The sequence below is a fragment of the Microcebus murinus genome, chromosome 24 (genome assembly GCF_040939455.1).
Source record: "Microcebus murinus isolate Inina chromosome 24, M.murinus_Inina_mat1.0, whole genome shotgun sequence".
NCBI classification, from domain to species: domain Eukaryota; kingdom Metazoa; phylum Chordata; class Mammalia; order Primates; family Cheirogaleidae; genus Microcebus; species Microcebus murinus.
Window position 1 is genome coordinate 22379906 of NC_134127.1, and position 22603 is coordinate 22402508.

At 52.6% G+C, this 22603-nt stretch overlaps 1 protein-coding gene across 2 annotated transcripts in view; it reads left to right on the forward strand.

Moving 5' to 3' along the window:
* Positions 1–22603, forward strand: part of DPYSL2 (dihydropyrimidinase like 2) — a 100046-nt gene that overhangs the window by 72418 nt on the left and 5025 nt on the right. For both annotated transcript variants that reach the window (XM_012775349.2, XM_012775350.2), the window contains exons 4-12: positions 2315–2479; positions 4746–4807; positions 5347–5427; positions 5988–6056; positions 7578–7698; positions 16180–16336; positions 16664–16805; positions 17845–18015; positions 22390–22569. In XM_012775349.2, the coding sequence (XP_012630803.2) occupies positions 2315–2479; positions 4746–4807; positions 5347–5427; positions 5988–6056; positions 7578–7698; positions 16180–16336; positions 16664–16805; positions 17845–18015; positions 22390–22569 (1148 nt within the window). The remainder of the gene's footprint in view (positions 1–2314; positions 2480–4745; positions 4808–5346; positions 5428–5987; positions 6057–7577; positions 7699–16179; positions 16337–16663; positions 16806–17844; positions 18016–22389; positions 22570–22603) is intronic.

A 22603-nucleotide genomic window follows, 5' to 3' on the forward strand; every position in this document is an offset into this window, starting at 1 on the left:
AAGTTTCAATTTGCTCTAAAGACAGCGCACAGCACTGAAGGATTTAATCGGGGGAACTGCAGCATCTGATTCACCTGATGAAAGGTTTAAGAGGATCCTTCTAGCTGTTAGGAAGGCTGGTTTGGAAGTGGATGAGCTGAAGCCAGGGGAATGGCTCGGGAGACTGTGTCCAACCCGATTGCTATAAAGTGATGTTTTTGTGGTTCTTTTTGGGGGAGAGGACACACAATTTAAGAAGAAAAACTGGAATTGTTTTGTCAAGATTTTTATGTTAGCATTTTACCAATGGAACAGGTTTGGACTGAAAGTGTACATCATCTTTGCTTTCATTAGATCATATTATTTATATTATAGATACTAGATATGTATGTGCCCATTTAATTACATATAATACTACTTATGAAAAAGTAAATTTTTAATTTGTTTTATAAAGATGAGGTCTCGCTATGTTACCCAACGTGGATTTGAACTCCTGGATTCCAGTGATCCTCATGTCTTCCTGAGTAGCTAGGATTATAGGCATATGCTTCCTAGCTTCCTGAGTAGCTAGGATTATAGGCATATGCCACCACACCTGGCTTATAAATTTTGTCAAAAGAGAATTCAGCATAGATGGCCAGATTTCTGACATATACAAAGCCAAGCTCAGTTGATCACAGTTTAGCAGCATCTGCAAGATTTGATCCATTTCAGAAATCTGAGCTCACTAGCATTGCCTGGGCTGGCATTTTCTTACCTCAGAACTGCTTACTTGGGTGCAGAAAATCTAATATTTTATTTAGGAAGAATGATTTCATTGCTTTAGGTGTCGAGAGTCCTGGGTTTTGTCTTTATTGTTGCACAAGTTTGATTTGACCTTAGACAGATCAGTTTGTATTTTAGTGCTTCTGTGCAGAAGATGGGTAATATAATAGTTCTAGTAATCCTCCTGTCATCATGCTAACTAGGTGAGAGCTCTTTGAGACCTAGGATAGATAACAGCAGGTGCAAAGGCCCTGTGGTGCAGGGAGCAGGCTGATATTGTAGGACCTGAGAGATGGCATGTGTAGCTGGAGAGCAGAGTGCAAGGGAGAGATAGATGGTCCAGGGTCACATTGTGGAGGTAAGCCGGGACCAAGCTGGGCAGGATCTTGCAGACCTTTTTGGGGTACTTTAATCTTTTTTTTTTTTTTTGAGACAGAGTCTCGCTTTGTTGCCCAGGCTAGAGTGAGTGCCGTGGCATCAGCCTCGCTCACAGCAACCTCAAACTCCTGGGCTCAAGGGATCCTCCTGCCTCAGCCTCCCAAGTAGCTGGGACTACAGGCGTGCGCCACCATGCCCGGCTAGTTTTTTCTATATATATTAGTTGGCCAATTAATTTCTTTCTATTTATAGTAGAGATGGGGTCTCGCTCTTGCTCAGGCTGGTTTTGAACTCCTGACCTCGAGCAATCCTCCCGCCTCGGCCTCCCAGAGTGCTAGGATTACAGGCGTGAGCCACCGCGCCCAGCCCAGGTACTTTAATCTTTATCTGAAGAGCAAGGGGATGCCATTAGGATGATTTAAATACAAGAGTGCCTTAAGGTTGATAGATACGGAACAAATGTATGTGCTAGGTAATATTATACCCATTTTTAACCAGCACAGAAATTTAGGGCAGTGAAGATTAAGTAGTTTACCCAAGGGTACCTTGCAGTGAAGCCAGGAAACAAACTTGGGTCGGCCTGAGTCCAGAATCCTCGGTCCTCTGTATCGGCCTACCTCAATAATATCACAACAACTGCAGCTTGAAAATGCTTTGAACTCTTAAGATGAAAGATATCCCTTAAATTACAAAGTGGTGTTACGCTGCAGAAATGTGAGCGGTAAGGCGAGAGCGGGTGTGCCCGGGAACTTTTGAGAGGCCGCGTCTGCGTGGCTGTGGTCCAGCACCTTCAAGTTCGTGCCGTCCGGTGGGGGCGTCTCACGAGCCGCATGGACACGGAGGAGGCTTCGGCGGCTCCACGCTGGGCCATTTGACACTGCCATTGTCCGTAAGGACTCATTGTCCATGAAATGTGCCCAAGGGTGGTGCTTTCAGGGACTTGGAGTTGGGAAATCAGATCCGGGCAGTTCATGCGTGGTTTCACTGGAGCCAGTGGCCAGTGCCAAGTTTCTGCTTTCTCCCTTTTGGGTAGTCAGCTGCCTTAACTGGCTTCTTAGAAGCTCGCCGTAGAGATCACTGTCTCGATTTCGAACCCCAGAAGCCTTATTCAGGGTTCGAATGGGAAAACACCTGCTGGCCCACAGCCCTCCAGGCTCTCAGCGGTGACGACATATGTCTGCTTCTTTTCCAGTTGACCATGTTGTTCCTGAGCCCGGGACCAGCCTGCTGGCCGCGTTCGACCAGTGGAGGGAATGGGCCGACAGCAAGTCCTGCTGTGACTACTCTCTGCACGTGGACATCACCGAGTGGCATAAGGGCATCCAGGAAGAGATGGAAGCCTTGGTGAAGGACCACGGTAGGTTGCACAGACTCGCCCAATCCCCTCTGCAGGTGTTTGCATTTCAGTGCATCAGCGGGCACAGATCTGGGAAGAAATGCTCTGCAAATAATGCTTCTAGATCCCATTCGCACCTGACGCCTGTGCCTGCCCCGAGCAAGGGAGAGGGCTTTGGGTTGCAGCTTGTGCTAATTGGAGGTGGCCCTGCCCCTTGCAGTAACATAAGCCTGCATTGATAAGAGAATACGAGCCTTACCGCTGGGGCCTGTTCTTAAAAAACAGCTGCTCGCAGCTTATTGGTTTGAGAGATCTGTGTTCTGTAGCCTGATCAGGGAGTTGAGGCTGCCATGAGAGTGATTCACCCTTAAAGGATAACAAACAGGTGCATACCCCGGTAAGGGTTCTGGGCAGCCTCTTCCTACAAACCTGGAAGAATCCAAGATAGACTTGAGGGTAAAGAGACGGCCTGAGGGTTCTTTTCTATTTTATAGAATTATTTCAGGAGGAAGATTCCAGGGATTGGAAGGATTTGCAGGGAAGCTGGAGGAATCTTTACCACCTCATGGTGCCTCTGGGGCTCTTCTGTCAACAGGGACCCTCGGGGGTTTAGGTGGAAGAGCCAGATGACATCGTCTTCTCGGGTCTCTCTGGGATGGAGACTAGATTCCAGGGTTTCTTGTTGACCACACTTGATCTTAACCTTCAGGGAAATACCTGCTTTAGGGTTCTGGGACTTCCAGGCCCTGAAACACCATGTGCTATGAGCAAAATGATAGGAGGGAAATCTCTAGGAATGGATATGGTAGAAAAAGCCCCAGAAAGAAGAAGAGCTAGAGTCTTGGGTTTAATTCTCTGCTCTTCTATAGATTAGCTATGTGACCTTGGGTAAATCACTTAAATCTTATGGGTCTTGATTTTTAAAAAAATCTATCAGATGAGAGTATTGGACTAGATGTCCTTTAAGATTCTTTCCAGCAGGAAGCTTCCTCATAAAAGAAAAATAGGTAACCTTTGACCTTTCTCACTTTTGACAATACCGGGATTCTAATGGGTTTGACTTCCAATGCTTAGGATGAATCCAGTCCAAATCTGGCAGGAGGGTTACCATAGTAACTGTTGCCTGGCAACGGGAGAAAGGCCTGGATGTCCAGAGACATTTAACTCTGGCAGCTTCCAACACCCCCCAGGTGGCTTGAATTAAGCTCCAGGGCTATGAGGTTGTCAGGACGATTGTTTAAAATTGTGATGGATGTTGGGCAGGGATGTTTGGTCTGGTGCCTCGGGAGGCACGCACTCTGAGACGCCAGGATGAGAATTGCGACATTTGCTTGTTGAACTAATGAACCTGTTCTTATTTAAAAAATCGTTTCCTAAGTATCAGCATGGAAGGCAGTCTGTTTGCCAAAGAAAAGACATTTATTGCACATTTTTCATAGACAGAGACTTCTAATTCATTTTCTTTATTAAAGTCATAACAGACTTGGTTTTGGGGGTTAGCTTTTAAAAAAATTTAACTGTGGTAAAATAAATATAAAATTTTACTGTCTTAACCATTTTTAAGTGGACAGTTCAGTGGCATTCAGTATTAATACATTCACCTTTTGTTGCAACCATCACCGCTACCCATCCGTGGGCCTCTTTTCACCTTGCAAAACCCCAACTGTGTCCCCCATTAAACACTAACTCCCCATGCCCCCTCTCTCCTACCCCTGGCAACCCCCGTTCTACTTTTGTCTGTGAAATTGACTCCTAGGTGCCCCTTACAAGTGGAATCGTGCTTTTGTGACTGGCTTATTTCACTTAGTATAATGTCCTCAGGGTTCATTCATGGCATAGCATGTGTCAGAATGGCTTTCCTTTTTTAAGGCCAAATACTATCCCATTTTATGAATAGACCACATTTTGTTTATCCATCTATTGATCTGTTGATGGACACTTGAGTTGCTTCCACCTTTTGGCTATGTGAGTAATGCTGCTGTGAACATGGGTGTATAAATATTGGCAACTCTTCATTTTGATGTAGTTTTAAAACTACAGAAAAATTATAAGAATACTAAAAAGGATTCATGTGCACCCCTATCCCATTTTCACTATTGTTTATACTCCACGTGCTTCACCATTCTCTCTTCCTTTCCACACACACACACACACACACACACACAGACACGCATGCACACACACACATGTATGGCACTGTCACTTTCTTACTCCTTTCTAGATTCTTTGGTTTTGGTTTGTTTGTTAAAAGTCCTGTCTCCACCTCTCTATTTTGTCTGTCCACTAGGGGTAAATTCCTTCCTCGTGTACATGGCTTTCAAAGATCGCTTTCAGCTAACGGATTCCCAGGTAAGAATAAGAGGGTCAGCTGTTCTGAACAGTCTCACGCTGGTACGCTCAGGTGGCTGCTGAGGTCTGGGAAAGAAGTCTTCAGTGTAGGTACCTCCCTTAGCTTCATGAGACATGGCTGGTGGATTAGGTGACTGATGGAAAATTTGGCCTTGAAGCAGAGTGTGAACCCAGTGCCCTGGGCCCTGGGCCGGGAGCTCCACCAGGCTCCGGGGCTGAGCCTCAGAGCTGCCCACCACGACACAGCATGGCCCCAGAAGAGCACGTGGAGCTTCCTCTGCAAACCTGGTGCGGAGCCGGGGTGGCGTCTGGGAGCTGCTTGCTCCTAATCCATGTCCCACTGAGTTGTGCTGCCCTGGTCATTACTGAGGGGTCTTCCTCCACCACCTGTGGCCAGAGACGTTACCCTCCGTAGAAGCAGCCAGCGGGTGGGTACCATTTCTCATCCCAGGTGTGTGACACGCTGGTGGGGAGATGGTTGTCCCTGTGGTCAGGAAGCTGGAAGTCCTGGTCTCTGATCCCACCCTGCTCTCTCTCAGATATATGAAGTATTGAGCGTGATCCGGGATATCGGTGCCATAGCCCAAGTCCACGCAGAAAACGGCGACATCATTGCAGAGGTAGGGGGCTTTCCTCATCATTTCTTCATCACCTGCAGGGCAAGAGGAGGGCTCAAGAAATCGAGACGTCTTCTGTAGCTTAACTCAGAGCAGAAAGCCGGAGGGGCCTGGTGTTCCCTTCCTGGGCTCTGCTCATGGTCTCCCTGGTGGTGTGAATGCTGGTGACACTCCTGCCTCTCCGTGTGTCTGGCAGGACATAGAACTGGTCCCCATTCCAGGGAGAGGCTGTTTCTCTCAGTGCTGTGATGCAGCTGCCGGGGTTGGGTACTGGGGTGCCATCGCCACACACAGGCATTGTCATTGCACACTGTGGTTGAGGCCGGGAATGTGTCGGCCTTCAGCATCCCGGGGGACAGCTGAGCAGTGGTAGGGACTGTCATCGGTCCACCTGCTCCAGCAGGACTGGGAACAGGGCAGTGTGAGGTCTTGGGATGAGCCGGGTGGTCAGCAGTGACCTTTTTCCGTCTTGCCCGATCCCTGTGTGCCCAGCTCTGTCCCCATCGAGGCTGGGTCAAGTCCAGCTCTCCCTGACGGTCTCTGGCTTTCTTTGAACATTCCAGGAACAGCAGAGGATCCTGGATTTGGGCATCACAGGCCCCGAGGGACACGTGCTGAGTCGGCCCGAGGAGGTGAACATCCGAGGACCGGAATGCGTGAATCAGTGTCCTGTGGGCGCCGCACAGAGCCACGGGGAGCCCACTTCTTACCTGTCCTGTTGAGAGTGTGGCTTCTCTGTGGCTACATTGGCCGGGGTCTCTCTGGGCAGCTGTGGGTCATGTGTGTGTGTGTGTGTGTAAGGCATTGTGGATTGTGCAGCCTGGAGACTCCCCTTTCTGTCTCTGGTTCAGCTGAAGCTGTCCTTCAGCTGTCCCAGGAATTAGAGACACTGGGACGCTTATTGAGCTTTTTCAAGAGCCCTCCGCGTTGCCTGTGCGTTTCTGGGCATCTCTCTTCACCCGGCGGCGCCTGAAGGCCAAACGTGGAAGAAGTGGTCTCAGCCTCGCTAAATCAGATTAGCAGCTAATGCAATTACAGAGCTCATCTCTGGCCGAGCTCTGGTGGAGACAAGGTAGCTGAGTTAATTCATTTGGGAGCTCAGTTGTGTCTTACGAGAAATAACAGCTCTTTGTGGGACCTATTGTGAATATGAAATGAAGTCATTAATTTGTTCAGCAAACAGTTTTGAGCACCTGCTGGGCACTAGGCAGGGCACTAGGAGCTACTGGGGTGGGGCATGGAGGATAGAAAACAAAGAGTAAGCCCAGCCCCTCCCTATTCAAGTTCAAGCCACAGCGTTTTGCAGGATTCAGGGAGGGAGCCAGTGATGTTTTGAGCTCTGCTGTTCGGGGATTTCACCTGTTCCTTTGCTGGCCAGGTATAAACACCAGGGCTGATTCCTGGTCAGATATAACTTGGTCCTGATCAGGTGTTTAGCATCATCCTGCGGGGTCTTTGAAGTATCACTCACTGCTGCCTCGGCTTTAAAGAGCGTATTTGTGAGAATAGTCCTCCCATCTCATGCCAGGGGTCGTACCAGGCTGTGGCTGGCCGGCCACGTTCATGCATCACATGTGGGGACTGTTGGTGTGGACAGATGCTGCTGCCCCATTCCCAGAGCCCTGTGAGCCACATTGTTTTGTGGGCGATGCTGGCTTTGTCCCTGAGCGTCAAACACCAAAACGACATCACCGAATGTCCTGACTCAAGACCACATAGGAGCAGAATGAATATACTGAGTGGAGAGCGACCAGTGTCTGGGAGTGGCGGTTGTCGAACGTTAGCAATTGTGGAAATCGCAGAGCATGGGTTCAGGGCCACGTTGCTGGGTCCCCGCCCAGGGCTCCTAGCCTGTGGGTCGGAGGCAGGGCCTGAGAGTCTGCGTGTCTTACAGCTCTGGGCCCGTGCTCACGCGACAGGCTTGCCGCCCACACCTGGAGAAGGGGCAGGAAGGAATCGCCTGTCGTTTCAACCACAGCAATCTCGAGTGACGCTGGGACAGTCACGTCCCCCTGCAGCGCCCCTGGGGGTGGACCCTTGGGGACCCAGCACAGCAGCCCCTCATGCGTCTCAGCCTCTCTGGGGTGGGGGGTAAAGATGGGGCTTCTGGGCTGGGCTGAGAGGGCTTCTCACGCTCGGCCACGCTCCCGCAGGTCGAGGCCGAGGCCGTGAACCGGTCCATCACCATCGCCAACCAGACCAACTGCCCCCTGTACGTCACCAAGGTGATGAGCAAGAGCTCGGCTGAGGTCATCGCCCAGGCGCGGAAGAAGGGTGAGCGCTGCGGCCGGGTTTGGAGGGGGGGGCTCCTTTTCCAGCCCCTCGTGCCAAGTGGGCCACTGCCACCCCGTCCCGGCATTAACCTAATTACAGCCGAGCGCGCCAGGGAGCTCCGGTTTCCTCCCGTTGTTCCACTGCCGTGGCCCTGTGCGTGGCCGTTCAGCCGTGCGCACTGCAGAGCCGGGTGGGCAGCTGCGCCCACCGCCCCACCGCCCGTAGGGAAGTTGGATTTAATTTGATGCAGTCTAAATAAAACAGGCACGTACACAGATGACGTCAGTTTCCATCTGCCGCAGAGCCCTTCTGGAGAACGTCGGGTCGCATCATGCGTCCCCCCCCCCCGGAGGCTGGCAGTGGTTTCGGGTGGGGCGAGGGGGACAGCCTCCTGGGGTGCAGGGTGCATTTCGTCCCAGACACCGTCACGCCCGCTCTTTCTGGCGCTCGGTAAACTCCCTCGATGCGTTCTGGGCCGAGGCTGGTTCTCCGGTGTTACTCGGGGTCCGTTGAAAAGGTTCTTGGGAACGAATTCGCTAAGTGCGGCTTCCTCGGGAGGACTTGGGGGGGTGTCTTTCTGCGTTATAAACGCAGTTGTCACCTGCTGCTGACTGCGTGAACTTGGACAGTCACAGCATGTTTGATGCTGGGGGTTATCTCCTGGCACGGAAAGCCAGGGAGCATGCGGTGGACTAGGTGGCAGGTCTTAGCCTGATGGGAAGTGACCGTGTGAGGGCCTCCCCTCCTCCCTTCCTTCCTTCCTTCCTTCCTTCCTTCCTTCCTTCCTTCCTTCCTTCCTTCCTTCCTTCCTTCCTTCCTTCCTTCCTTCCTTCCTTCCTTCCTTCCTTCCTTCCTTCCTTCCTTCCCTCCCTCCCTCCCTCCCTCCCTCCCTCCCTCCCTTCTGTTACCTCTCCCCCTGCTTTGGCCTCTCTCCATGTCCCTGTCTCCACTTCTTGTCTCTTCTCTCCGGATTTCTCTCTTATTTTCTCTTGACTCTGTCTTCGTCTCAGTCTCTTGCTCTCCCTCCCCTTGTCCCTCTGTCCTGTCTCCCCCCAACCTCGGGAAGGGAGCAGCCTGCCCCGTGCGGCTCAGTTTCTGCTGCTCGTGCGTGGGGAGTGGTCCGCAGGCATCGGGAAGGGCTGTGGGATTTTCCCCCTGGTGGCTGTCTCGCTGCAAAGCCCTGGAGCAAATTGTTCAATGACCATTGAGTCAGTTTGTCCCGAGAGGTGATGGCTTCCAGACGATGGCTTCCAGACGGACCCAGCGGTGCCTGGCCCTGCTCTTTGGCCTTATCTCCCGGGGCCTCTGTCCTTAGGCTGTGCAGCCAGTGGTTGCTGCCTTGCAGCTTTCTTGGAAACCTGCCCTCTCCTGGCATCTTGAAGGAATTGCCTTTTTGAAGTAAGAAAGCTTTCACTTATAATGATGTCACCCACTCAGAATCAGCTTAGAGCTTTTTTTCTAGGAGACGCTGTGGATGGCCACTGAGTCGGTGGCCCTGTGTCACACAGGCACAGGTTTGCAAGCTGGCTGGGCGTACGTGGGAATCGGCCTCAGCACCACTGCTTCCACATAGCCGGGGATCTTTGGAGCCATGTCTGAAAATGGAAAGAAGGAGGCAGCTTATTCTATGCATTTTACCAGACGAGGTTGATAAATGAGTTAGGCTAACATTTCAGCATAGCTTTGGATCGAGGCCTGGTTGTCCAAAGTTTACCCCATGTGCAAACACTTACCTGGCCACGTGAGAGGATGGAGGGGTCCAGCCCCTCCCCGCCCCCCCAGTCCTCAGTCGGGGCATCGTGGAGCCGGCCCCACCACTGCCAGCCTCTTCTCCCGACCTCAGCTTTCGTCCTGGGAGTCGTGGAGCATGTGTGTGGATTGCGCACGCGTGGTTGCAGCATCCAGTTCACTCCAGCACCTGACTCTGTTCCTTTATCACTTTGACCCTGTGCATGTCCTGGCAGGTGAACACCAAGGGGGGGACTTCAGTCTGTTTCCTTCCAGAACCTTCTGGGCGTGAGTCCAACTGTGCTCCCGCCAGGGTTCCCAGGGTGGGATTTGCATTCAAACTGTCACCCTTCAGTCTGTGAAAGCCTTAGCTGTATATAACCCTGAGCTGCCGGAAAGGAATTTTTGGAGCATTCAGGTGCTAATGTGCAAAAATGAGAAACCGTAGCTAACTTGATAGGCTCTCAAGGCTCTTTCTCATCTTGCTGGAACTTCAGGACAACTTTGGGAGGCGGCCCAGGCAGGAATTTTTATATTTTGTTTTACTTTGCAGCTGAGTAAACTGAAGCTCAGAACTAATGAATAGTGGAATTGGGACTTGAGGCCACAAGTACCCGCATTCCTGTTTGACTGACTTAACCTCGTGCTTTGAAATTATTTTAATATGGTCATGCCCGTGACCTGTATCTGCTGGGGCTTGGTTTCTCAACAAACCTGGTGGAAACTGGAGCCTGACACCCAGCAGAGGCATGGATACCGTGCCAGCAAGAATTCCCAGATGACCACGAAGGAAAATGATAGAAGGTGGTATTAAGTGTTTGCTCTCCGGGATCAATGTCCTGTCCTGGGTCAAACTCCAGGTCCACAGAGCACCAGCCATGTGATGCCGGGCTGCTTCCTTGTCATCTCCTCATCCCCTTTTTCCGTCTGCAAGGGAGGGTAGTAACGGTGACTCCCTCGCTGGGTGGTGACAATGTGCAGATGCGAGAATGCAAAGTCATAGACGATGGCCGTTGCCGACTGTTGTCATGGTTAGAGAAGGAAGGGCTGGTTGAACCTGGAGCTTGTTGGAAAAGCAGAGCGAAGACACCTCCTGACCCAGGGCCAGGACTGTTTGTCTGCTTCAGGTGGGCGGTTCTCGTACCTGGAGGCAAGTGAGACGCGTTGACAGCATTCTGCTGCCCGTTTCCTCCTCTGTGAAATGGAGAGCTCCCTCATTCATTCAATGAACTTTTGCTTTGTGATACTTCGGGCCTGTGCATCAGGAAGGAGGAATGAATGGTCCTGGCCCTCATTTCTGCTTGCATGGGAGAGACACAAGGGGAGAAGGTCGCAGTGGGCAGGGGTCAGGGCAGGAGGGACAAACCAGTAAGGTCAGAGCAGAAGGGAGCTGTAGAGGGGTCGGGCTGTGTAAAGGGGACTTGACATTTTTCTACAGTTGTGAGCTGTTGAAAAATCATGATGCTCGAGCTTTTATTTTGCTTTTGTTTTCATTTTGTTTCCCCCCACTAAATAGAAATGAGGGGTCTTAGTCTGTTTCTGACAATCTGTTAATTTATTAGGATAGTTGTCTTTCGTTTGCTTTCTATTAGGCGTAGTAAATTTAGTTGAAGAGCACATCTGTATGCTACAACTTAATTACATCTTTTTTTCTAGCTATTTTGCATTTTTTCTTTTACCATGTTTCAGTTACTGCATGTAGATTTAAATAAGAAACAAAACTTGTAAAGTTGTAACATTTCACATGGAAATGCTGCCCAATCTTCACCAGCTTCAGAAATCTGACCTTTGCCGATGCTGCAATAAAGTGTTGTAATTTAAAAAAAAAAAAAAAATCATGATGCTCGGTGGGAGGAGCAGTCACATCTGTGTCCCCCACCCAGAGACCTGCTGGTCCAAACACTACGCCACGAGAAGCGTAGGGAAGTGGGGATATTACGTGAGAACGGTGCTCACGTGCCCACGCGACCAGCCTGGCCGCCCCCGTCATCCCTGAGAGACCGCCGCCTGCGCTGTCTGTGCCGCTCAGCAAGGCGGCGCCTCATCAGCCCATGTGGCAGAACAGGAAATGGGGACAGAGCCAGGACCGGAAGACCTGGGGCAAGCTTGGACTCTTGGAGAGACGTTGGTCAGTTTAGTGGGCTCGTTCCATGGAAGAGAGATGGGAAGGCAGACACTGAACATCTTGCCCCAGACTGTGCAGCCTGTGGGAACTGGAACCCGAGATTCCGGACTCCCGGCCAGCTCTCTGTGCTCGGAGGGCCCGGTGCGGGGATTCTCCTCCGGATGGGCTCCCTGGGACCACATTTTGTCCCCGTGTGGGGTCTGGCGTGGCTGCTGATGCCTCCCGTGTGTGAGTGGCAGCTGTGGGCGGCGCCTGGTGACCTTGTCTGGTGGACGTTTCTTCCCATCCTCCTCCTCCTCCTCACTCCACCCCCGTAATCCAGATGCAGGAAAGTTCAGAACAGCTGTGGCTGCTGAGGGACATTAAACTCTGGGAACCGAAATTCACAAGGGGACATCTTATACCCTGTGGGTCAACAGGAGTGACCCCAGCATCACGAGGAGCTTGTGGTCATGTGGTGTCATGGGGCCCGTGAGGACCCCTTCAATTTGGGATGAATCCTTAGCGTCGAGCTAATGCACAATGTACCATTCTCGAACCTAGAATTGGGACTGAGAGTGGCAGGTGGGTTGAGGCATGAATATCATAAACTCCCTCCAAAATCCGTGTTAGGATTATCTAGGTAAATAGAAACAGTTGGGGGGTGGGGAGAGAGACAGACAGACAGGTTTCTTTTAAGGAATTGGATCATGTGATTACGAGGTTGGTGAGTCTGAAATCTGCAGATGGGGCCAGCAGACTGGAGGCTCTGCGTCGTGAGTCAGCCATTCACAGGATGAGATCCTGGGTTTGGTTTTCAGCCATCTCAGCTCTGCTTCTATAAGATGTCGGGGTCTCTTTCAAGGCAGACATGGAAACTTTTTGGGGTCATCTATGTGCTGCCTGAGCTGGGAATTTAAACCCTGAACTCTCATTCTTTTCTTTCCCCCACTTTGTTCGGCACAATTAGGAGCAACTGAGCGATCTCATTATACTTGTTAATTCGACAGACGTGTTCTAAGGTTCAAATACACGGTCATGAAGAACCTTGCCTCTTACCCAATCGTGATGTTTTGTGCAGCTCTATTATAGCATTGTGCCGTGGACGATCAGTGCTCTCTTTACTATTAGAACTAGGATCGTTAATGCCTTTAAATCCAATTAGATTTGAGAATCAATTCTAGAAACCTCAGCATTAATTCTAAAAACCTTAAGATTTCATTCCTTGAGAACCACTCCCAGTACCCCATCTGACAGCTTAGGCTGCAGGCCGTTAGGGTCTGGCCCAGGTTCTCGGCAAGGAGAGGGAGACAGGTGAGTGTGCGTGAGTCTGTGTGTCTGTCCATCTGTCTGTCCATCCTGGTGGGTTTATCACTCTGCTTTTGTGGCTACCTTTTGAGCTGCATAGACATAGTTTCCCACTATTCCTCCTCTACATTTGTCCTCCTGCTTCTCGTTCATGGGAAATGACTGACTGTCAGAGCTGGGAGCTGTCACACGTCTCTGAACCCCAGCCTCCCGTTTATTCCTCATGAATGCACTCATGCCCCGGGCCGGTTGTGAATAAACAACAGCCCCGAGTCCCCTGCTGCTCCGGGCCTTTACTGGAGAGGCTACTAAGGGCTGGCTTGGGGTCACATCCTTCAGTGTCGACTTTCCCTGGAAGGGAAAATCATGAAGGTCTACCAGCCAGGAAAGCGTCAGCATTGTTTGTAGAGGAGTGCAGCAGGGCCCATTAAGCCCATTCCGTGGTTTATTATGGTTCGTGGTAATCATTTCTGGCACGCACTTGGTGGTGTCTGTCCCCGACAGCGCCGGAAGCTCCTCCGCGGGCAGCGTTTACGGAGTGGGGAGAGGGCTGGGCGGGGGCTCCGGCCACTGTGATGGACGCAGGACCCCGTGTGTGCTTGGACGTGATGGTGTATCTCCCGCCTTGCCTTTTGGGGCTAAAGAAAGAAATGAAACCAAAACACAGCAGGGACCTCTGAATCCCTCAGGGAATTGCAACAGAGCAGGGCAGAAACGAGCTGCCAGATGCCCCCGCCCTTCCGGCGCCCACCTCTCCTGTCCCTGCGTGTCCTTGTGTCAGCCCGGCCCCGGCCCAGCAGTCCTCACTCGGCCTTGGTCTAAGAGGCGGGTTCTGGTCAGCAGTGGTCTTGGAAGCTCCGACCTTGTTCTGGGGTTTTCCAGAGGCTGAAGGCCAAGTTCATTGTCCTGTGGAGAGCTGCGTGTTCCCGCACATGGAGGGCAGGGGGGCTCCATCCAGCCCCTCGCAGAGCCGCTCCCCCAGCCCCGCCTGAGTCGTGCCCTGCAGGGAGAGACGAGCCCACGGTCCGCAGCATTCACGCTCGTGGTGTTTGGGCCACTTTTTATGAACAAGCCCCTCCTGGTGGCACCTGTTTCCAGAGGTGGGACGGGGGGTGGAGGGCAGAGTCAGGCAGAGGACATGTGGCAGCAAGTTACAGGAAACTCAGGGAAATGTTTGTACATTTGTCCAAGGCGTTGCAGAGGCCGTCCAGCCCTCCTTTTTCTCCAGGCACCTCTGCTCTCATGAACTTCTTCATGCGGACAAAACCAGGAAACATTGAGGGTTGCGGATCCTTTGTTTTCCTGTGACCCGTACAGACCTCATCTTTGTGCTCAGACGGACAGTGGCCAGCAGGACCTGCGGGCCGGGCGGGTTCAGGAGAGTTAGGGGTCGTCAGAGCTTGTTTGAAGCTTGAACCAAAAGCCGGGAGCTGGAGCTGGGATCCTTTGAGAACTGTGGGCTGTCCCGGGTCCTGCCCGGACATTTGCATTCGTGAAGGTCCTTGGCACGTCCAGGGCCTGCCCATTATGCGGTGTTTTTCCACTTGGCGAGGAGCTGGAGCGGTTTGTGCAGCCTCCCGGCTGGCTGGGTGCACCAGCTTCTGCCTCGGGGGCTCTGAGAGGGTCGGGAGCCCCAGGGACATTTGCAGGCCTCCTGGGCACTGGCCCCTTTCTTCCTGGGGGCTTCCCCTGGGTCTGGAGCCCGCCCCCCTGCTGGGGCTGGGGGGGTGTTGTTAGGGGTGTGGGTTGGGGCGTTGTTAGGGGTGTTGTCACTGATTGCCCGAGCTGCCTGCCTGGCCTCCAGCACTCCCTGGCTGAACAGCGAGTCCTTTGTGAAATTCCTGAGGCAGGAGGGGGCCGCTGTGCTATGCGGAGCCAGCTCCCAGAGTGGCCTGCAGAGAGGGTGCTGAGGTATAAGGCCCTGGAGAAGGCCGGGAGGGGAAGGGAAACACATTCCTGGCTGCGGCGTGTCTGGCCTTGAGGGCCCCTGTGCTTGTAGGAGAGGGAAGCTTGGCATTGTGGGAAGGAGGTGACGGAGGGTGGATTCACTGACCTGGGACCACATTCCAGCCACAGATGCCTTTAACTAATAAAATATTAGACCATTTAATCAACTTAACACACATCCACCGAGTGCCTACTATGTGCAGACAGATAAATGATCTCCAGTATGTCTTCATGAAGTGCAGAGTCAAAAAATGTCATTTTTTTGGCAATCAGGGGAGTGGAAGATGCCATTCTCAGACAGGTGGCATGACATGCGAGTAGAGTTTAAGACGACATTAAAGATGAGATTATTAGCTGGGTAACGAAGGGCATCAGATGCTTCAGTGAGGAATGTTTTTTTTTTTAAATACCTGAAGGCAGAAGGGCTCCTTTGGAGGATTTTATGCAGGAGAACCGCATGGAAAGATTGTATTTTAGGAAGATCACTCTGGAAGTGTCATGGAGAAATGAATGGAGGTGGGGAAGGCGTTTGGGCAAACCTAAGTCTAAAATCTGACTGGCGGGTGCAGCCGCGTGAGCTGGGGAGAAATGACCAGGGCCTGATCTAAGGAAGGCTGGTGCTTAAGTCACTACATCGCTGGCCTTTGGTGGTTATAAATGATTCCCAACTTCATGGCTTACCCCTGAGTGGACAGAGAAGAGGACACGATTTGGGCTGCAGGGAGCTGACGTTCTTTCTTGGACGTTGTGTTAATTAAGTTAAGCTGGGCTTCCGGAAACGCTGACATCTCAGGAATGTAACTGTGCAAAGTTTGTTTCTCACTCTCACGACGTCGGCTGTGACTCTGGTGGCTGTCGGGGTGACACGGGGATCCAGGCTGTCTCTTGGGCAGATCCGAAGGGCAGATGCTGTTCACCGGGTGATGTCACGTGTGATTTCCTGTCACAGGCCTTTAGGCGGAACTGGACCCAGGGAGGGCTGGGGAGCTGCAGGCAGAGCGAGCGTGAGCCGAACAGCACGGCCACGTGTGCAGTGCCACGGATCGCTCGAAAACAAGAGTCCACGTGGCACCTGGGGCAGGGTGCTGGGACGTTGTCTGGGCGGGAGATTGCCAACAGAGTTGGGAATGAACGGAGCAGGAGGGGAAGCCCTCAGGGTGTTGGGATTCCCTGGGGAGAGTGTGTTTAGTTGGAAGCGCAGGGGCCAAAGGTGAAATCTCGGGGAGCACACATTCCTGGGTGACTTTCGCTGGCTGGCAGCTGTGTCCCCAGGCACCGTCTGTGAGACGAGGCTGACGTCTCCCTCGGGGGATGACGGGAGCCCTGGGTCTGCTGAGGGTGGTTTCCTTCCTTCCTCTTGTCCCTGGCTGAGCCTCGCGTGTTCTGTGTGCCAGGAACCGTCGTGTATGGCGAGCCCATCACCGCCAGCCTGGGGACCGACGGCTCCCACTACTGGAGCAAGAACTGGGCCAAGGCCGCCGCCTTCGTCACCTCCCCACCCTTGAGCCCGGATCCGACCACTCCAGACTTCCTCAACTCCCTGCTGTCCTGGTGAGTCCGTTGTTCACACTCTGCGTTCCTCGTCTTTCCTGGGACCAAGCTGAGCCCGTGGGCGACGGCGTGGTGGCCGAGGGCGGGCTGGCAAACAGGTCCAGCACACCACGGTCGCTAACTGGGAACGGGATCCCGACACCACTCTGGGAGGAAATTCTGGATAAAAATATGGGTCCTATTGAGAGTCAGTCACAGGGGGTGACCGAGGTGTCCAGACTCCACTTGTGGTTGGGGCAGCGTCACCAGGATATGCCTCGCCCAGTAGATGTGGGGACGCAGCATTCTGACGAGGGTTTGGCATCATGTCACACGTTTTCCTTCTAGCGGAGACCTGCAGGTCACTGGCAGTGCCCACTGCACCTTCAACACTGCCCAGAAGGCCGTGGGGAAGGACAACTTCACCCTGATCCCCGAGGGCACCAACGGCACGGAGGAGCGGATGTCCATCATCTGGGACAAGGCTGTGGTAAGGAGCACAGCCTCGCTCTCGGGCAGGTCTCCGCCTCTTCGTTCCTGGGGCCGTGGGGCTCCTGGAGGCCTTGACGTGATAACTGAGAACATTCTAGAAGCCGGTACTCGTGTGACATATTTTTTAGGTTTGAAATCTTAAGATCACTCATGATGGGTCATTCTTCCTAAACATTACATATATATTTGTTAATCATTGTCATCTATGGAAACTATATGCATAGTCTTTCAGTGTGACTCCCAGAGTCACGTAGGAAAAAGCTTCCTTAGCAACCTGGTGACTCACTCAGTGACTCCTCTTCTGCTCTTGGAAATGGACTCATTTTCCTTTCCTTCTAAAAGACGCTTTAGAAGTATCTTTTAGGGCTCTCCGGATTTATTTAGCATTCCTGCTCACTACTGGCCTCTGGTAGGCCTGCTTTGAACATGCACTGACCTTTGGGAGATCTTTGGGATTTAATATATGTTTAATGTTTTAAGATAAATTAACAAGACAGGTTTCCTGTTTCTTAGTGAATTTTTTTTAGATTATGTAAATAATATATCCTGGCTGGGCTCAGAGGCTCATGCCTGTAATCCCAACACTTTGGGAGGTTGAGGCAGGGGGATCATTTTTGAGCCCAGGAGTTTGAGACTAGCCTGTGCAACACAGCAAGACCCCATCTCTACAAAAAAATAAAAAAATTAGCTGGGCGTGGTGGTGCGTACCTGCAGTCCCAGCTACCTGGGAGTCTGAGGCGGGAGGATTGCTTGAGCCCAGGAGTTTGAGGTTGTTTGCAGTGAGCTATGATCTTGCTGCTGCATTCCAGCCTGGGCCACAGAGTGAGACCCTGTCTCAAAAAATATATATATGTAGATAGATAGATAGATAGATAGATAGATAGATAGATAGATTACTTTTTTTTTTCACTTGGCATAATGCCCTTGACCTCCAACTTACTGGATGTGTCCAGAGTTTGTTTCTTCTTATTGCAAAGCAATGTTCTAGCCTTCAGCTTTGTAACCTGCTTTTGCTGTGTGTGTGCTGTGCCTCTCAGGTCACTGGGAAGATGGACGAGAACCAGTTCGTGGCCGTGACCAGCACCAACGCAGCGAAAGTCTTCAATCTGTACCCCCGGAAAGGCCGCATCGCCGTGGGATCCGACGCTGACCTGGTCATCTGGGACCCCGACAGCGTGAAAACCATCTCGGCCAAGACACACAACAGCGTAAGGCCTGCTAGCCGTGCAGACCCGGCCCCGTCACAGACAGAGACGGAGGGAGGGAGGGAGCCAGGATTTCTAAGAACTCGATGATAGGAGTGGACTTTTCCCCGGGACCTGTTACAAGTTCCAATTTGCTGTGGGGAAAATAGTAGCTATTTCATTTTCTCTAGTGAGCTCGATAAGACCGTTACCCCGTCATCACTTTGGAGTACCACGGCTTCTCATTCCATAGACCAGAGCCTCCAAAGTCATGCCAGGACCCGAGTAGCTTCTAGAAGTCGGGCACCATCCCATTTTCATAGCTTGGCGCAGCTCCTGGCGGCACTTGGTGCATGGGACCTAAATAGTCAAACGTCCTCTCCTGAGATGCCCGTTGGGCACTTTTATTCAGTTAAGCCATTGTTTTTCTCATGTCAACATTGCCATACAAAACTGGAATGACAGTCACTCTTACTGTCCTGAAGGAAACGAGTGACTTTGCCTTCTCCCTAGTAGAAGAAATTACCCACAGCCATTTGGTGACAGTTTTAGGGTCTGCAGGTTTGGGGTCTGTCTTGCCTCTGGGTCTGGTCCGTGGAGCTTAGGGGTGCCCTCTCTGGTTAACGTGACGCTGAGCACGTGACTTGGTGTGTTAGGCTCCTCAGCGGAGGGTGAGGGGCTCAGACGAGGTCCCCAAGTGCCTGTGACTCTGTGAGTCCATGTGCATTAAGCACAGCTGCTGGGCACCCCCAATTGCCCGCAGGCAGAATGGCAGAGATATGAAATTGAAAGAATGTGGGCGAGGGGAGAGCTTTGGAAAAGGGCCCCAGGCAGAAGCGTTTCCTCTCAGGAACTCATCTCAATCTTGGAGGGAATTCTGAATGGGGACATCATTCTTTGGGAAGCTCTAAATTGCAAGCCGGCTCGATAGGGAGCAGAGTTCCAGCCTGCACACCCCACACAGCCTGCGCCTGCAAGCGCTGACACCTCCCCGCCGCGTGCCACGACGCCAGGACGGGCGTGGTGCTTCTGGAATTTTCTCCAGACAGCCGGGGCCTTTGCCATTTCCCAGTCCTCTCTCCTTTGGATGGAGGTGTTGGGGCTGCGGTGAGCTCGGGCCCAGTTCTGGCTCCTTCCGGCACCTGTGGGTACCAGGATGGTGGTGGCCACTCACCTCTATGTTGATAGCTGACGCTCTCCCTCCACCTCCGCTGGCTGGCTTAGCCTGGCAGCTCGTCGCACCCACTTACGGCGCGGATCGCAGCCCCACGGGGGTTCCGACTAGCTGCTTTGTGGGCAAGGGTTCTAGGGCCCTGCCTGGTGGACATTCCTAATTCATAAGCATTTAATATCACGTCCTCTTTGCCTCTTTTATTTGACCTTGTCAATAAAGGGACTGGTATTACTATCCCAATTGGGAAGATAAATAAACGGAGGCTTAGAGAGCTTAAGTGGCCAGTCTAATGTTACATAGTGATTTTGTGGTTGGGCCAGAATTAGAACCTAAAATTGGTCAGAGCTCTTCCCTGCCAGCTTGCAGCTTCTTGGTCAGGGCTGCGTGGAGAAAATGCTTTCCCTCCCCTGCAGGGTCCCTCCCCCCGAGGAAATATTAATATTAAGGGCAGACTGGGCTCCTTATTTGAGAAGCGTATGACCTAGCCGGGGAGCTTGCATTTGGACCTGTTAGACTAGGAAAAGAGAAGACAGGAAGGAGTGCAGATTCGGGAAGACATTTCCACCCAGACCTGCCCTGCCTCTAACTCCAGGTGACCCCTGTAGGAAATGTTGACTTTCAAGGTGCTGCTTCTCTGTCCTCACCTGTTTTGAAGAGCCAGCACAGAACATGCCTGTGCATTCATTGTCGGGAAAATGCAAACAGTAGGCTTTCCCCATGGAATAGTGCTTCCTGCTAATTGCTCTAATTTGGGGCATCCAGCTAACCATTATGGACAGCCCTGTTGCTAAGCCTTTGCTTGCATTTTCCAGGCATCCAGCCAGATGAGTAATTTTGGGGAGCCCATGTGGTGTGGATGCAGATTAAAAATTTCTCTGCGTGCTGAGCCACGAGCCTCCCTGCCTCCCGGTTTGACAGAGGGTCGGCTCTGAGTGCCCCGAGCCATGATCTGACCCTTGGACTTCTCGATTTTAAATCACCTAGGAGTCTGGGGGCTGGTTCCTCCGTCTTTCTAACATGAGAAGTAGCCCCAAAGCCCTGTGGGTGTTCATCTAGAGGCAGCTAGACTCAGTTTACCCATAGCATGATGTCTCAGACCCTGCGGTCTTGCCAGCAAAGCGCAATGAAAAGCCAGGCAGTGAGTGAGGGAACATTTGCTAAATGCCTGCTGTGTGCCGAGTCGGGTGCCAGATGCATTTGCGTGTTTTATTTCGTTTGGTCCTGGCATCTGTCCTGCCAAGTGGGCCCTACTTATCCTCTCACAGAAGAGGGGACTGAGGCTCAGCAGAGTGTCAGGGACTTGTCCAAGGACACGCAGCTGGTGAATAGCAGCCCTGGGATGTGGACCCAGGGCACCTGGCTCCATGGCCAAGGCCACGCCCCGTGGTCTCCCCGTGACGGCGTGAGAAGGGGTTGTCGGGCAGAGCCGTGGGGTGACGCGGAGGAGTTGAGGCTTGACCCAGGTCTTAAGGGCCGACTCACACGGTTATCTCGGAGATGACGGGGGTGATACTTTTTGTATCGTCAACTTCACATAAGCCTCGGGAGAGTGGCAGAGGAAGAAACCAAAGCTCTGCGGCAGGATTAGAGTGATCTGCCCAGAGTCACACGACATGTGGGTTGTACCATATCCGAGATGCCTTCGATTCTAAGATTTTTCCATTAGATCATACACTGCAATGAAAGAGAACACACCCAAGGTGAGGCGTCTCAGGACACTCCTGTAAAAGTGCAGGGCCACCGAGGGCCCAGTGGGATGGGAACCTCGGTGCAGAAAGGAGTGGCAGGAAGTCTTGTGTGCCTCGACTTTGGCACTGGGTGCCGGGAGGGAAAATGTCTCTCCCGAGAATTCGAACTGAATGCTGGTGCTCATGTAGCTTCGTGGTCTGAATTCGCACTGCCCGCAGGGTCTGGAACAGCCTTACGTTGAGGATTTAATGCGAAAGGAAACCCAGATGCCCCCGGAAGAGCTTGACTTCGGTCCAGGCTGACAGCAGTGGCACCACTCTGGCTGCCGTGAGACACATTTAGATTTCAGGGACGAGTGTCTCAGAACGGACGAGAGACGGTTGTAGGGGTTGTGCACTCCACCCGCCTGCACTGGTCTCCGATGAGAATCCACGGGTAGCGGCCTCTTCCCTGCCCCCAGGTGCCTCTGGGCGGTGGTTCCTTTGGTAGCTTCTCAGTTACTCCTTTAACACGACAGCCCTCGTTGCCGCTCCACTCAACACCGCGTGAACACGCATTTCTGCGTGGAGTGCGTGCTGACAGGTCACCAGGGCCACTCTGAGCCGCCCGCCGTGGCACCAGGCAGGCGTCCTCCTGGCCTGCGGGCCGCTGGCGTGCTCTCTGCTCAGAGCCGGCTCCCGAGTGCTGATGACCCGCTCTGACTGCACCAGGAGCCCAAGCTGCTGTTTGTGGCCGGGCCGCCTGCTAATCTTACTCCCTTCCTGGGCTCGGCCCGGCCCCGGGTGTGGGGAACGGGGCAGGCAGGAGGAAGCCGGAGGCATTCGGGATCTGGGGAGCCAGAGCTACAAGCTGTGCCTCTTGACATGTGTCAGGCTGCCCCCCTTTTCTGTCTCCTGATTCCCAACAACAAACCCAAACTCATACAGGGACCCCACCTGTTTCCCACGACGGCATCCAGAGGTGACACTATTTCCCCCTGGAAAATTTGAAACCGAAAGGGTAGCTGCATGGTTTTGGAAATCAACCAACCCTCAGACGTTTTATCCCAGGCAGGTCTCTCCGGATACCACGGTCCCTTTCATCTGGGGACTTCGGTTTAGCCGCACGCTGACAGCTTGGAGAACCAGGCGAGGCACTGGGAGAACCTACCTGTGGATGGCCCCCTTCGGGGAGAGATTTAGAGCTTGGTCAGAGAAGGCCTTTGGGATTCAGCCTGAATGGAGCTAGAATGGGTGGGAACCCGCCCCTTCTAATAGGAGAGCTCCTTTTCTTTATATTTGTGTGGCATTTGCACACACTTTGCATGCAACTGTTCTGTTCGATTATTTTTCTTCTAAATTTGGAGCGGTAGGAAAGGCTATTTCATATGAAGACACAGGGATGAAGTTCCTGCTGGGGTGGCCCGCCAGGACAGGAGCCCTGTCCCTGGGCCTCTCCTCTGTCCACAGGAGGCGGGGCAGTGGGTGTCGCCGGGCTGATTAAGTCCCATGGGGTAGCAGGGCCTCTCCTGAGTTTCCTGTGCTCTCTGCCTCTAGTCTCTCGAGTACAACATCTTCGAAGGCATGGAGTGCCGCGGCTCTCCGCTGGTGGTCATCAGCCAGGGCAAGATCGTCCTGGAGGACCGCACCCTGCACGTCACCGAAGGCTCTGGGCGCTACATCCCCCGGAAGCCCTTCCCTGATTTTGTTTACAAGCGTATCAAGGCAAGGAGCAGGGTGAGTGGCTTCGTTCTTTAAGAATTCTTTTTTT